The sequence below is a fragment of the Pseudorasbora parva genome, chromosome 21, assembly GCF_024679245.1.
Source record: "Pseudorasbora parva isolate DD20220531a chromosome 21, ASM2467924v1, whole genome shotgun sequence".
Lineage (NCBI taxonomy): Eukaryota > Metazoa > Chordata > Actinopteri > Cypriniformes > Gobionidae > Pseudorasbora > Pseudorasbora parva.
The window spans coordinates 15222452-15239396 of record NC_090192.1 but is presented as its reverse complement, the minus strand read 5'-3'; the positions used below and the strand labels follow the sequence as shown (position 1 = coordinate 15239396).

The following is a 16945-nucleotide window of genomic DNA, read 5'->3' as shown; positions in this document are numbered from 1 at the left end:
TGAAGACACCAAGTGATGAAGTGTTTCAGGTGTAATTTTGTCCCATTCTTCCTGCAAACAAGTCTTATGCTGCGTTCACACCGCACGCGAATGACGCGAATAAATCGCGCTATTCGCGCGAAGTTGGACGCGTGAACATTTTGAATCCATTCGCTTCATTCGCGCGTCAAATTCGCTTCATTCGCGTGTGACATTCACTACACAACAGACGCGAATTCGCGTCATGGGAGGGGGTTCTGCTAGTCATTTTGACTGGGTCACTTGACTTCTTTTCTGTAAAAAATACTACTGTTAATGTGTGACAAAACGTAGTTTGAAGACCTTTTCAGGCGATAATATTGTTGTTTAATGCTCAAATCTGTGTTTTTTTATACAAAAAGTGCTCATTCGCGTGTGACATTCACTACACAACAGACGCAAATTCGCGTCATGGGAGTGGGTTCTGCCAGGCAGCGGCAGTCGGCAGAAAGACTATCCGAGTTAAGGCTGCTCTCACCGGGGTTGATGAGCGCTGAGCTCCGGTGATCCCCTGGGTCTCACACCTCCGAAAACACCAGATCAAATTTTCAAATAGGAGCTCTCTTAATAAATAAATCACATATTTGAGCTTTAAACAACTACATTCTCGCCTGAAAAACTATTAAAAGTACATTTTGTGACACAATAGAGTAGTATTTTTAAATTACTCTGGCCTCGGGGTTTCCCCTATGGGTTTCCCATCCGTCACTTCACCACGTGACAGCAGTAAGCAGGCTCCTCATTGGTTAACGCGGCGCGAATATCCGCCAAAGTTCAGATTTTTCAACTTGAGCGATTCGCGTGTTTCGCGCGGTTCGCGCGAATCACGCGTTCAAAACGCTCAATTCGCGTGATCATTGCCGCTTCATTCGCGTGAATCGCGCCATTCGCACCGCCTCATTCACGCGAATCGCGCCGCAGAATGCCTATTCGCGTCTCTGCATTGACTTAACATGTAAATCACTCGCGCGAATCGCGTCATTCGCGTGCGGTGTGAACGCAGCATTAAGGTGGGCAACAGTACGGGGTCTTCGTTGTTGCATTTTGAGCTTCAAAATGCGCCACACATTCTCTATTGGAGACAGGTCAGGACTGCAGGCAGGCCAGTCAAGTACCCGTCCTCTCTTCCTCCGCAGCCAGGACTTTGTAATGTGTGCAGAATGTGGTTTTGCATTGTCTTGTTGAAATATGCATGGACGTCCCTGGAAAAGATATCTTCTTGAAGGCAGCATATTATGCTCCAAAATCTCTATGTACTTTTCTGCATTAATGGTGCCTTCACAGAAGTGCAAGTTACCTTTGCCAAGGGCACTGACACAACCCCATACCATGACAGACCCTGGCTTTTGCTGGTAACAGTCTGGATGATCCTTTTCTTCTTTGGTCCGGAGCACACGGCGTCCATTCTTCCCAAAAAATACCTGAAATTCCTCCAGATTCCTTGAATCTTGTAATTATGTTATGCACTGATGAATGTGAAATATCCAAATCTCTTCCTATCTTTCTTTGAGGAACATTGTTTTTAAACATTTCAATAATTTTCTCACGTATTTGTTGGCAAACTGGCAATCCTCGGCCCATCTTTGCTCCTAAAGGATTAGATCTTTCTTGGATGCTGCTTTTGTACCAAATCATAATTTCAATCACCTGTTGACATTACCTGTTTCAAATCACATCATCATTTAACCCTTTTACCTCATTACTAGCCCTAAATTGCTCCTGTCCCAACTTTTTTTGAAATGTGTTGCAGGTCTGAATGACAGGAAAGGATGCATATTTACAAATGACATGAAGTTGACCAGACAAAACATGAAATATTTTGTGTTCATATTGTCCGCAATGAAATAAAAGTCAAAGTAAATTTAGAAATCACTACTTTCTTTTTTTATTTGCGTTTTCCAAACTGTCCCAACTTTTTCTGATTTGGGGTTGTAGGAAAAGAGAAAACTCGCCCCCGTGCAGAGGATCTCTTTTCTCGGTATAGAGTTGGATTCAGTCAAACAGATGGCGCGTCTCACAGAAGAGGGCATCCAGTCGATGCTGAACTGCCTAAACACGTTTTAAGGCAGGATGGTGGTTCCACTGAAACAATTTCAGAGGCTGCTGGGGCATATGGCAGCCACAGAGGCAAAAACGCTGCTCGGCTTGCTTTATATGAGACCGCTTCCGCATTGGCTTCGCAACCGAGTCCCGAGATGGGCTTGGCAACACGGCATTCACTGGGTTAGCATCACTCCGGCCTGCCGCCAAACCTTCAGGCCATGGTCAGAACCCTTGTTCCTTCGGGCCGGAGTGCCACTAAAACAGGTGTCCAGGCACACAGTGGTTTTCATGGATGCCTCTACCATGGGCTTGGGGGCCACAGACAATGGGCATGCAGTGTCAAGGGTTTGGGCTGGCCCGCACCTGCATTGGCATATCAGCTGCCTCAAGTTGCTAGAAGTATATCTTGCACTGAGCTGCCTCAAAGGCCAATTATTGGACAAATATTTATATGTCCATACGGACAACACTGTGACTGTTGCATACATCAACTGTCAAGGTGGTCTACGCTCCAATTGCATGTCGCAACTTACCCGCCACCTCTTCTTCTGGAGTAAGAAGTGTCTGAGGTTGCTTTAGGCCATTCATGACCTTGGTGTGCACAACCGTTTGGGTGATGAGCTGTCACGAGCTGCGCTCCCAGGAGAGTGTTGACTCCACCCCCAGGTGGTCCAGCTGATCTGTTTTCAGTTTGGGGTGGTACAGGTCAACCTGTTTGCATTTCCAGAAACATCCCACTGGCCAGTGGTTTTATTCACTGACAGCTGGCTCCGGATCTGCGTAAATATGTATTCAGAACTCATGCTCCTCGTGACAGCCCCTACTTGGCCAAGTCCTCTGAGGAAGGATCTTCTAACTCCGATACGGGGCACCCTCTGTCACCCGCCTCCAGACCTCTGGAAACTTCATGTCTGGTCCCTGGATGGGACGCGGAGGTTCTAAGTGGCTTACCCCAAGAGGTAGTTAACACTATCACTTCGGCTAGAGCACCATCTACAAGACTGGCCTATGCATTGAAGTGGAACCTGTTAGTTGATTGGTGTTCTTCCCGCCGAGAAGACCCCTGAAGATGTTCGATCCCGCCTATGCTTTCCTTCCTGCACCATGGGTTGGAGCATAGGCTGTCGCCCTCCACCCTCAAAGTCTATGTTGCTGCTATTTCTACCTATCATGACCACGTAGAAGGTAAGTCGGTTGGGAAGCATAACCTGGTCAGGTTCCTTAGGATGGCAAGACGGTTAAACCCTCCATGACCTCCCTCAGTACCCTCTTGGGATCTTAAGATTCTGTCTATGAAAACTTTGCTGTTGGCTGCGCTGGCCTCCATCAAGAAGGTAGGGGACCTGCAGGCATTTTCCTGTCGACGAATCATGCCTGGAGTTCGGTGGAGTTCAGCCCACGTTATACTGAGACCCTGGTCTGGCTAGGTGCCCAAGGTTCCCACCACGCCCTTCAGGGACCAGGTTGTAAACCTGCAAGTGCTGCCCCTGGAGGAGGCAGACCCAGCCCTAACTTTGCTCTGTCCCATCCACACCCTGCGGATCTATGTGGATAGATCTCAAAGCTTTAGGACCTCAGATCAGCTCTTTGTCTGTCATGGAGGACAGCAGAAGGAAAAGGCTGTCTCCAAGCAAAGGATGGCCCAATGGATAGTTGATGCCATCCCCTTGGCTTACCAAGCACTGGGCTTACACAGGGCACTTTGGTAGGGATTCCTATTCGTTGTTACTCAGACGTGGGGTTGAGAGTTACAGACTGAATGGGAACATCTCGGTTATGTATGTAACCCTCATTCCCTGAAGGAGGGAATGGAGATATCACATCCTTTTGCCATGTCCTATGTTAGATTCCCTGCCCAACCCAAGCCTGAACCGACCCGCAGGCCGGGTTGGGCCGGGCCCTTGATCAAGCATTCGTGTTTTTTTAATCATTACTTTATTTGTCTAATTGGGCGGGCAGAAAGCTATGCCATAATCACAAATAATATATATTTTTAGCAAAGTAAGAACTAATACTACAACTAAGAAACAAATGTGTTGGCTACAAAGTTACATAAATCAGGATTAGTGTAAAAATTTATATTAAACTCACATCACATGCAGCAATGGAGCTGTTTTCTGAACAGAAATGTCATGAGCTGCCTGTGTGAACACTGCACTTTGCTTAACTAAATCTTTTTGTTTTGAATCGTTTCATTTAAAAGTGTAATTTCAAGCTTTCTATAGAAATATTTCTCATGTCTGTGAGGCCAGTAGCCTGCTGAGTTTCAATTTATTTATGATACGATTTATTTACGACGCGCTCCAGTTCAGCAATGAAAACGATCACTCCCATGACTTCATGTCACGATTAAAGTCTGCTATTTGCTTCTTATTTATTAAATCCAGGCAATTGGCCAAAGAAACCTTTATTAAAATTAAGATACAATTTATACCAAATGAAAGAAATGCTTTCTACAAAACAAAACTTAATATTAAATTAAATATAACCATCATCTGACACACTCGCATCTTTGCACTTGTCATGAATCTGATATAATGCAAAAATAATATTGTAATATTTAAACATGAATATGAAAAAAACATGTAATGGCTACAACAAGTATAGTAAGCTACAGATAAATGTCATGTCTGAGCTGGATTTGAGCGAACATCATTTTACCGGTGAGCGGTTCATGCGGATTATTGAGCTGAGTCAAGTCAAGTCAACTTTATTTATACAGCGCTTTCACAATGACGATTGTTTCAAAGCAGCTTCACAGTGTTAAACAGGACAATATAGCAACAAAATTTGATTCGGCTGTTTTGAATAAAACTGCAACGTTTTCAGCTCATTTCAATTTATCAATGTTAGTTTTAACATTAGTCACACCGGTCCGCTTTGCTCATTACGGGCTTGTTCTCGTCAGAAGGCCCACGTATTAAAAAATGGTCGGGTTTAAATCAGGCTCGGGCTCATAATTACAGTTAATGTGTCTGGCCGGGCCGAGCTCGGACACAACGTGCACAGGCTCGGGTAGGGTCGGCTTGATTTTTTGAGCCTGATCTAAGCTCTAATTTGATGCAAGCACATGTGCCTCATTTATACCCACACTGCGTGGCATTAGCAACTGGTGCAATCATTGCATACCAATGTGCATTTAATCGTTCAATTTTACTCAAAGTAGATTGACTCTCACAACCGAGATTCCTATTCGTCAATACTCTGACGTGGTGTCTTTGTTCCCTCCTTTAGGGAACGAGAGTTACAAACATAACCGAGATGTGTATACAAACTTTTCTGTATAATTATTCTCCATCTCTTATGAGACATACCAACTACATACTAACTAAATAGTAGTAGTATTACTGACTGATGGCATATCCATGCAGACATTAATTTAAATAAATGTTTTGTATGCAATAATGTCAGTATTCTGGAGGAAAGTTAAATTCACAAAGATCAAATTCATATAGGTGTAATCTGTATATAAACAATAAGTATTAATGACTGTCAGACAGTAATAGTGTTTTTTTTTCTTCCTGTTTCTAGCTCAGCAAAACCCTCAGCTACATCTGCCACATTAGAGCTGGACAAATTAATGGCATCTCTGTCAGACTTCAGAGTCCAAAGCACAGTATGTTTGATACACACTTTTATGGATCTAAAGCTGATGTGTGTTATGTTTGCACCACTTGAACCACCAGATGGAAATACAAAATTAATAAAATGTTTTCAAACTGGTAACTTAATAATTAGTAACTGCTATTGGCTTACTGATAGTTTACTTATTATCAGAGGAATTTATAGTCGATGTGATCGACTTTGTACTATGTTCTAAAACAACGGGACATAAACAGGAAAAACCCTCCCCAATCCCATCCTTGGCTGGGATAGAAATAATCGAGAGTGAGGAGCTGTGTTGGAGGAGGGATACTAGAAAACTGTTGTGGAACAAAGGTAAGTCGGCTCTATATATAAGCCTACTTTCATGCCGATTGGGTAGGTTATCTGAACGTGCTTCTCCCGAATGACCAACTCTGCAATTACATTACATATAATCAGATATAGTATAAAATATGTATATTTGGCATGCTGGCCAAGGAAAGGGCTCTGAGCTCGGAATTTGACCCAAACCCAGAGCACTCCCCCAAAAAAGCTAATAATTGCTGGACAGCCATTGGGAGCCCGCAACTCACAACATCAGATGGGCAAGCCAAAGAGAAGCAAGTTAATGTTAACTGATTAGGGTTTGTTGGGCTTCTCTAATGTGGAAACAGTTGGATTTGATGTAGCTCTTAAAAAAGGTTCTAAAAAATTGTCAGCTGGAATGCCAGATTGGATGATTATTTTTTTGGAACCAAAAACTCTGTACAGGGAAGTCAGAGTCATCCATGAAGAATGGGTCAGATGGGGTTTTGACTTGAGAGCTTCTGAAGCATAAGACATGGCTAAATAGGTGATTGATTTATTGATTGAGTGATAGCACGAGTGAAGGATGGATTCCATTTAAGTACCCTCTAATTGAAGTAGCTTGGAGGCCTTTGATGCTGTTAAGATATAGAATTTATGAGATATAGAATATAGAACAGGTTGGGTAGATAGAGTCTTTATAGCATGTAATCACCATTAAATAGATTATTTTCATCCTACTAAGAGAAACAACACACGTTGGTTTTGATTTACTGACACAGATAAAGAACATCTGACTGTATATTAATCATTATATTTTAGATCTGGCATTAAAAGATGCATGAAGAAGAGGTTTTAGGGGGTGATTTATGGCAAGATCAGCTCTGAATAGTGAGGTACTGGGGTTGGAGCAGAGTGTTGGGAAGGAGAGACAGGGTGGGGCTGAGGTTTTTTGCAGAGCAGCCACATGTTTACGCTGGCTCCTGGGCACGGGGAAGGATCAGAGAGAGTAGGGAAGGAAGGAATCTGGAGGGTGAAATACAGCCAAGGGTAAGGTACATAGTTAGAGACGGCGAGAGAAAAAAGCAGTGTGGACTAAGACTGCGACGCTAGTGGAGGCAGCCTCAAACTAATGTCTGCTGCTTATTATTATTATTGTTATTCAATGTTGATCAAATTCAGTTTGTAAGATGCAAAGTTTATGCAAAAATAAAGTAGTTTTCAATGTCCGGTTATGTAACTGGAGGTAGTGCTTTGGGGTCTCTGGCTGCCAAGTCATATGGTTCTATATTGTTTAAAATCTTTAATTTGTCCAAATACTGTTCCTTGGCATTGGCATTTAGTTTATCCTGTTATGGTCCCTTCTCTTTTTATTTTCTCTTCTCCATTCTATCACCCTCAAGATTTCAATGATTTAAGCAAACGATACGCAGGTATCAATTTCAGTATCAGTAACTGTGAGTAATCCTCACAAGATGGCACCACCGTTCCAGCATGCAACCTGACGTAGCTTCACTTTCTCTATAAATTCTTTCCGCATTTTTAAGATGTTTTATTAACAAAGTTCGGGAGGAGCACATTCAAATGATCTACCCATAGAGGAGGCCTATAGACTCACCTATGTTCCTCGACAGTTTTCTGCACTTGGAACTGCCTAATTGCCACTATGTAAGAGATTGAGCTGTTCCCATCTGTTGATGTTTGGCTCCATTGCGCGTTTGTCAGCCCATCCAATCTGCTCTCTGCACCTTTGTACCTTTTGGCTTATCCAAATATCCCTGCAATTGAGAAAGCTCACCCCATATGCATCTGCTGCCTTCTCAACTACTGGCAGGACTTATCCATTTGATATTTTGAGTATTGGACTCCAGTAGAACACTGTGTGAGCCCTCCGGTCAAAACAGCCAAACCATATCCATATCCAGTAAACCCTGTTTAACTGCTGGCGGGGCTTGCCTGTCCAATGCTGTGAGTATTGAGCTTCTGTCAGAAACTGAGTGAGCCCTTCCAGTCGAATGACAAACATGAGCACCCGTCCAATGCTGGGAGTATTGAGCTCCCGCTGGATGCTGCGAGAGCTCGAACAACCAGCGCGAGTATACCTGTCAGACTGCCAGCAAGGCTTACCCATCCAATGCCGAGAGTATTTATCTCCCATTATCTATGGGCTTTTTTTTACAGCTGTTCACTTTATGCGTTTTCTCTGATCTGTAACTGTAAGTGCCATCCGAAACGCTTTTGATACTGATTTAAATCCAATCAGGGGGTGGTTTGAGACGCATTCCAAACAAAAATGGACGGGTGCAATGCATCTGGTTGTTGAAACCACATATGTATATTTGGTAACACTTTACAATGCGGGTGCATTAATTCATGCTTAATTAATGCACAGATAATCATGAGTTAATGTATGATGAACTAAACTATTTATTAATGATTACTGCACCAGCAACTAATAAAGATTCTACATGATTAATAGATTAAGTAATCATTAAATCATTATTAGTTAAATGTCTTAATGTATTAATTTCTTAATAACATATTATATTAATAATGTAAATTAACATGTTAATTACCACAAAGGGTCAAAGCCATGCATTTCAACTTCTAGTTGTCTGCTTTATTTAATCCTTAGCTAATGATTTACAAAGGTGTCATTATGTTATGACTTTACTTGTTGGGGCACCTGACTATTAACTAATTGATTAAGTAATATGTAATTGTGGTTATGGGTTTTGAATTTATTTTGAATTAGTTAATAGTCATGTGCCCCAACAAGTAAAGTCATAACATAATGACACCTTTGTAAATCATTAGCTAATGGTTAATTAAAGCAGACAACTAGAAGTTGAAATGCATGGCTTTGACCCCTTGTGGCAAATTAATTTAACACGTTAATTTACATTATTATTAATACATAAACGAATGATTATCTGTGCATTAGTTAAGCATGAATTAATGCACATTAGTGCACCTGTATTGTAAAGTGTGACCGTATATTTTACTCCTCCTAAAATGGTAAATCAATTAAACGTGTTAGAGCATTCTGGGCTATATAACACTCAGATATGACAGCACTACTGCAGATTCAACTTGCATATTTTTAAAAACTCAAGACTACGTGAACTTTACAGCGGTTGACTGCCACTGGCGTTTTTCACTTGATATTTGCATAAAGTTAAGAACCTCCTAAACTTTTTACTCTCTGGCCACTCTCAATGCTTTCTCTCATCAGCTGTCAGTGACATTAAAGGACAACTCCGGTGAGAAATTAACCTAGGGGTAATTAACAGATGGTTACAGAGTAGATCGTTCTCTGGGATGCGTTTTCATGTAAATCGAATGTAAAGAGTTTTATCTTTAAAAACAGATTAGCTTATAACATTAGTCTATGGGGCACACAGTAGTGAAATTAAATCGCTAGTTAATACCACTAACAAGGCTCAAAATAGCCCCACACTAACACAGTAGCATAATGAGAGTCCCTACATGCAAACCGAAGCATTGAGAACTTTGTAAGAGTACAAACAGTTTAATAAGAAGACACTTTTTAAACATAGTACATTACGCGTTCACGGACAGGCGCCATCTTGGAAAACAGTCTCGACTCATCGAGCCACGAGCGCTCTGCTAAGTGATGAACTGTGATTTGGAATCTCACATGGTCCGTTGTTTCCGGGAGAAAACACTGAACGCAACTAATAAATAAATAAAAATAAAAATGTCCATGTTATTACATTTCACAAACTTAATTCCTATCGACCAGCTCACTTAGAACAGTGCTCGTGGATCGATTAGTCGAGACTGTTTTCCAAGATGGTCCCTGTCCGTGAACGTATAAGGCACTATGTTTATGAATTATCTTCTTATTAAACTGTTTGTACACTTACAAAGTTCTCAATGCTTCGGTTTGCATGTAGGGACCCTCATTATGCTACCGTGTTAGTGTGAGGCTATTTTGAGCCTTGTTAGTGGTATTAACTAGCGATTTAATTTTACCACCCTGTGTCTACCCTGTGCCCCATAGACAAGCATTATAAGCTAATCTGTTTTTAAAGATAAAACTCTTTACATTCGATTTTCATTAAAACGCATCACAGAGAACGATCTACTCGGTAACCATCTGTTAATTACCCCTAGGTTCATATCTCACCGGAGTTGTCCTTTAAACCATGCGAGCGTGAAACTCAACTCCCATATAAAGGAAAATGCTTGCTTTGCTGGGCTCATTCCATGACAGTGGGTTTTAGAAGAGAGTTTGTTTACTCTTCACCTTTACTTAAAAAAATATTAATATTCTGTAATTGTTGAGTAATTTCTTTGTATCAGCCAACAGTACCTGTGGCATCTTCACCCCAGCAAACAACTTCTCCACCACCTGCATCCTCCGGAGGCTCATTGGACAGCATGTTGGGTCTCCTGCAATCAGATCTGAGCAGACAGGGAGTGCCTACCTCCTCTAAGGGAAACTGTTCCACTTGTCAGAAACCAGTAGTAGGACAGGTGAAATTCCTTAATAAATCCTGAATTAACAAGTAGCTTAACTTGTGGTCAATAGCCATAATTGTTTTCTCATGTTTTCTTATTAGAAGTACTATCAAAGTAGGGGAGACCGGGTATAGTTGTAACATGGGTACAGTTGTTGTAGCACTACCATTTCCATGAATCAGGGATAAGATAGTCATCTGACAGTTTCAGTTTTTTCAGACTTCCTTTATGTTCATATGGAGGTTTTGCTGTCTGTGTTGCCATCTCTCCTGAAGCTACAGCTAAAAATCAAATTCTGAGGTACAAAAGTAAAAAAAAAAAAAAAAAGTAATATATTTTTTAGTACTTCTACTGTTGTAGATAATGTTGTATGAGTTATATCAGGTCAATCTTTAGTTTCTCTAGTAAAGAATGGTGTATCAACCTCCTGCTAATTTCAAAGCACCATGCTAATACAGCTAGCTTAGCTAAACAGTGGTGGGGTATGTTGTAACACGTGTTTGGAAAGTGTTACAACCATCCCCATACATACAAATAAGAAACTTTTTGTGATTTTAATAATACTACAGAATGCCTAGAACTTGGGTGAGAAAAAAACCTGCCGGGAAAAGGTTGAAGGATGATAACTCCTTCTTTCTGTGTCATCTGCATGGTACCATTTAGAAATTCAAGACCCAAAGAAGTGTGGGTCAAGTGTAGCCTGGATGCCAGACGAACTTGGCCCCGCCCACAACATTTTTAGGTCGGGCAATTCGGTCTGGCATTGCTCCATAGAGGAGTAATTATCTCCGAACAGAAAACAGAAAATGTTCGGACCAATGAAATCATCAGGGTGGGCTTTAGACGATGACGGACAGATGATAAACAGTAACGTAATCATGCACATCATCAAAGGAGCTTGGATTATATTTACTCGAATCCTAAACGGAGAGCTTGTTTGTATCTGCATTCACCTTCATAATTTCTCTCAAAAATGATGATCATGTTGGGTAAGTACTCTGTGTATCAATAAATTCTTTTATTTTTTTTACAACACCAGCAAAGATCGTTTATTCCAGCGCGTGTGCAGACAGGGTTGCCAAGTTTTTACAACAAAATCCGCCAACTACTAGCCCTAAACTTCTCGGGCGGTTCTCCGGGGGGGAAATGGCGTTTGGGGGGTAAAATGTGTGTTATTTTGGCAAGGTTGCCTGCTAAAATTTGCACTCATGGGTCTATATATCACATAATAGTCGCTTCAACCCGCGGACATAAAAAACAACCGCGGAAAAAAACGCAGACTTGGCAACACAGTGCAGTTGAACTCTGTTTGTTGACATTTGACAATGCGTCGCTTTGTTGCTCTGATTGGTTTGCTCCGTTGGGCTGTGATTATGAGGCGTGTTTCAACCGAACCAGGAAAGACATCAATTGGATAGACCTACAAAGGTCTATCCAATTGGATAGACCTACAAAGGTCTATCCAATTGATGTCTTTCCTGGTTCGGTTGAAACACGCCTCATAATCACAGCCCAATGGAGCAGTTTCAGACTCATATTCTGACTAGATTTGAGTATGACCACGTCAGGCTAGGTCAAGTGTGTTTTATGTAGCTTTTGGGCCCACCAGGCATGCACTCCAGGCCTGACCAATTTCATTTGTCACCATTGTAACTCTGATTAAGAATGCGCTTAATTGTTTTGTTCTTGTCACTATTGTGACTGAAAAAGAATGCATTTCATTTGTTCGTTCTGCGGAATGGGGGTAAAATTTAAATTGTTGCCAATTGTAGTAGACAAGTGTGGGTACTTTGCCTAAAAGTTTCAGACGTGTAGCTAAAAAAAAAAGGTAGTTTTAGGTGCTGAAGAAAAAAGTGTTACAACCATACCCGGTCTCCCCTATTTACTTAGGTCTGTAGGTAAAATTCTCATTTATTTTCTCCATAGAAAAATAAGGTATTTTACGTTTATAATAATTTACTTTTACTTTGTCCAGTTTTCATATATGTTCTTCTTCAAATAGTTTTTACTGCTTATGTTTAATTTTTGAATTGGTTGGTATGATTTATGGCTTAGAACCAGGGCTTGACATTAACACCCGCCAACTGCTATGGCATGTAATAGTCACTCCCACTAGCCAATTTGGCTGTTTAATTTTATTGTAGACTTCTTAAAAGGCATCTGTTATAATCGCATTGTGCGTTATAACCATGCGATTTTGTTGAGCTTATGAATTCAATATCTAATAATCAAAAGTGATTAGTTAACGCTGAAACGGCAGAATTTTGTTCAGAGCACGCTCTCACTCACTGAAATCTGCACTCATGAGAGTGCAATCTCCTGCGTACATCTCTGTTTCATTGTTTATGATGACATAAACAACAAAACAGAGATGTACGCAGGAGATTCAATCATCATACAGCAATTGACTATTTTTGTTCTATTTCAGCGGCAAAAAAAGTTTTAAACAAAGATCACAGCAGAACCATAGCACATCTGATATGACTGGCATAAAGTTTGCTTGACATCGGACATTCAATATTCGCAAATTTAGGGATCATCGCTGAAGTTACATATGACATATACATGGTGTACATATTTCTAACTTCAATATCATTTGAAGAGAATGACACAACCATAAAACCAACTTTAAAAGTGTTCACCTGAGTGTCAGGTATAATGCACACCTCTTGTATTTTTGATATTTAATATGGGCTTATACACAAAAAATATGCTAGATGTAAATATGTCATAGCTGATAGAACACTGATGAAAATATTGCTTGAGAATAAATTATGTTTACACAAAAAAAAATATATATATATATATATATATATATATATATATATGTGTACAGTGTACATTTCCCCCCCCCAAAAAAAAAAAATGTGGCCTGTGAAAAAACTGAGTGGCAAGTAACTTTGGAAAACCACTAGCCACAGTGGCTGGGGAGCAAAAAAGTTGAAGGGATACTTCAGCGATTAGCATTTGGCTTTGTATCAGTATAAACCCTGGAGTATATTCAAATGATTGTGCTTCCAGTAATCTAGTAGCGGTGGCTTTGGGAGTGACAGCAAAGCATTCTGGGAATTCTTGTCTTTCATCCCCATGAGACAAAAATACATTTTCTGTCTTTTCTCAGTCTACAAAGCACCAAATGAAAAAATTCACATTTCTACTACATTAGTGACCCAGTTTAAATCTTCCCAGCGCTGAAGTACCCCTTTAATGTCAAGCCCTACTTAGAAATCTTTATTGATGTTTTTAATGCCTGCAGAAAATGAATGAGAAATAACAAAAAGGTGGATGGTTAATGTTGTACTGTATTTATGTGCAATTTTCATTTCAATACTGATAGTAATTTTAAAAATGCATCTTCTTCCCATATTTCTTAGGTGGTAACAGCTCTGGGACGTGTTTGGCATCCGGAGCATTTTGTTTGCTCTGAGTGTGAGTGTGAGCTTGGCAATTGTAATTTCTTTGAGAAAGATGGTCGACCATACTGTGAGCCCGACTACTTCACCCTGTACTCACCTCACTGCGCGCAATGCAACAAGCCCATACTCAATGTAGGTACACATTTAAGTGTTACATTCAAGAACTTACAGCTGTACTGGAGTTGAATGAAGATGATATCTTCATTCAAAACAAAAGTTCTGTAGATGCATGTTCATTAATTCCAAGAAATTATAACGCTAGAGCAAGCATACAGTCTGGAAAAAATTAAGATACCACTTAACATTCATTTCTCAATGTTAAGTGGTCTCTTCATTTTTTCCAGAGCTGTATATAAACAGCTGCACACCTGTCACAGGTGGTTGGAGGCAGACAGATGAAGACTATGACTGAAGTTCAACAACAGGTTTTAATAATAATATTATTATTTAGCCAGGTAAACAGGCACACAATAAACATAACGGAAATCAGACAACTGTGGTGAGGATGGTGACTGCTGATATAGGGAGTGCTGATGAGTGATAACAAGGGTGATGACTTGCAGGTGCAGGAGATTGATGAATGGGTGCAGGTGGTGAACCGGAGGGATTCTGGGAAGTGCAGTGTTGAGGCTGATGACTGTGACAATACCTCAATCCTGCAACAATATTTCAAGAAACCCAGTTCTTCTTCCACTCCAACTCTATTTAGTTTATACTATTTAAGTAAATCCAGGAGGTACTTGGGTTGCCTCTTAATCTCTAGTTTTCCATTATAGACAAATCAAATATTCCAGTTGAATTATCTGCCAAAGGGACATTTTACCTTCCCTTCAGATCATGGAGTGCTAGGCCCTTTTTAGGGGGGCTTCAGACTTAACTTATGCCTCAGCCCCCCTAAAAAAAATGTGATAAAACATATTATGAAACTTGTGGGAGGCTTCGGCTACGTCTGTCTGTGTGTTGAGTTCTTTAATCCGCAGCGGCGCCGAGCAGAGCACACGTCAGAAGCAGAGGTGTGTGTAAATCTGAGGAAAACCAGGGGTCAGATGGGGACAGATGAGGTCAGATGGTCTGTCACCGCTCGTCAATCTTTTTTGAGGCTTTATGTTCACAAAGAAACTGCTGAGGCTGAGTGCAAATTTTAGCAGCCCAACTCAACGTCAAGTGAGAGAAATGTAAGCAGCTAAACTAAACATTCATGTTTGACAGCTGCTGCTTTAAGTCAGAAATGTTAAACAAAAGACAAAAATATTCAGGCAAATGAATAAACTTTTGTCTAATTTCTGCATTTTGAGTTGAAAATATGCCTATGTGATTCATAATGTAGGCCTAATTAACGAACAAGAAATATTAACAAAGCCATCATGAGGGGAAGAGACAGGGCAAGATAAATGCAGAGAAAAAGAGAGATGTGGAGATTAGAGAGACAATCTACTGCCCAGTGACAAAGCTATTTTTTAGAGTTTTAAGCTATTGTTATCTAATTTTTTGGCTTTCAGAACATCTTAAAATTGCACATATGTAGATCATAGAAATCAATCAGTCAATCAACTTTATTTATATAGCGCTTTTACAATCACGATTGTGTCAAAGCAGCTTCACAGTGTCAAACAGGATAATATTGCAACAAAATTAGATTTGGCTGTACAGTCATTCTGGAGAAAACAGTGATGTTATCAGCTTATTTTAATTTATCATATAGCGACAATGTTGGCAGATCTGTATTATAGTTTATAGAATTAATTAAAACCTAATTCATACATTTTATTTGTATGTATACAACTAGTTGAATAACTTTAATCATAATTTTAGTGTCCCCAACTGAGCAAGCCAAGCCAAAGGCGACAGTGGCAAGGAACCAAAACTCCATCGGGGCATGATGGAGAAAAATAAACCTTGGGAGAAACCAGACTCAGTCGGGGTGCCAGTTCTCCTCTGGCCTATTAACACACCGTGTATGATTATTATTCTGGCAACCTTACAGGTCAGAAATCATATTAGATCGGAATATTCAAAATTTCAGGGTATCACTGAAGAGACGGGTTTATTTAGAATCACAATGATCTACATATTTCATGCCCCCCCAACCCCCCTAACATTATTGGGTTAATACATGTAGGCTACAATATGGCCATGCAATAAGGTATTAATATTAGCTTTATACGTAATAATTAACAGCTAATATCCTATGGGTATGCATGTTAGTAAGCTACTAGTTAATAGTGCAATTTGGACCCTAAACTAAAATGTGACCATTTCTCTCCATAGGCTACCCTCACTGGGGGCTAAGTCCCCCTAAAATTAAAATCCTAGAAACGCGCCTGCTTCAGATTAAGGATTATAATAACATGCCAAATTAAAAAATTAATTGTGATGCTAGCTAAACCATTTTCATTCGACTGGAAAGCAGAGACAACAGGTAATGCTGTCCTGAGCTCTGTGATGAAGGAACTTATCAATGAATGTGTTTACTTGCACTTTCTTAAGATGATTATGCTTAATAAGCCAACAATGAACACGTTCATGTAAACACGGTAACCCATTTTCTGAGTAAGGTCATAAACAGCTTAAGCATAAACCGGTCGGAACAGGTAGTTTTTTGCCTCTTACCCCGATTTCGGGCAGCATGTAACCACATTAACCTGCTTTCTGTCAGCTTATTAAAGTGTGCATATGTGATAGGTGACAAAAATGCATACTTAGAGCAGATTTAAATGCATCCAGCCAGTGTATTGCATGAAACAAGGAAAAATATCACAAAAACAGACTCTTTTAAAATCCAGAAAATTGTAAAAATGTGTTCTCATCTCATGCAGCAGAAGTAGAAGAGGTTCAGTCAAAACTGCATGACAGAATAATATGAGAAGAAAAATTTTCCGCTGACATGTTGCAAACTTTATTTAACATCATAACTGACGTAATAAAAGCTATCAAAATACAGTGTTCGGCACTTTGCGGACGTGAGTTTTTGTTGTAGATGTCTGTCTTTGAAAAAAAAAAAACAAAAAAAAAAAATTTGTTGTGTATTGTGCTAATTAATTGAGATTTCTTACAGCTCTTACAGGTTTTTGGCCTTGTCTGTTCCGTTG

The 16945-nt window shown here is 40.2% G+C and overlaps 1 protein-coding gene across 2 annotated transcripts in view; it reads left to right on the top strand.

Annotated features, from left to right (window-relative positions):
• Positions 1-16945, top strand: part of LOC137055555 (transforming growth factor beta-1-induced transcript 1 protein-like) — a 58114-nt gene that overhangs the window by 28721 nt on the left and 12448 nt on the right. For both annotated transcript variants that reach the window (XM_067429382.1, XM_067429381.1), the window contains 3 exons: positions 5593-5677; positions 10282-10455; positions 13815-13988. In XM_067429382.1, the coding sequence (XP_067285483.1) occupies positions 5593-5677; positions 10282-10455; positions 13815-13988 (433 nt within the window). The remainder of the gene's footprint in view (positions 1-5592; positions 5678-10281; positions 10456-13814; positions 13989-16945) is intronic.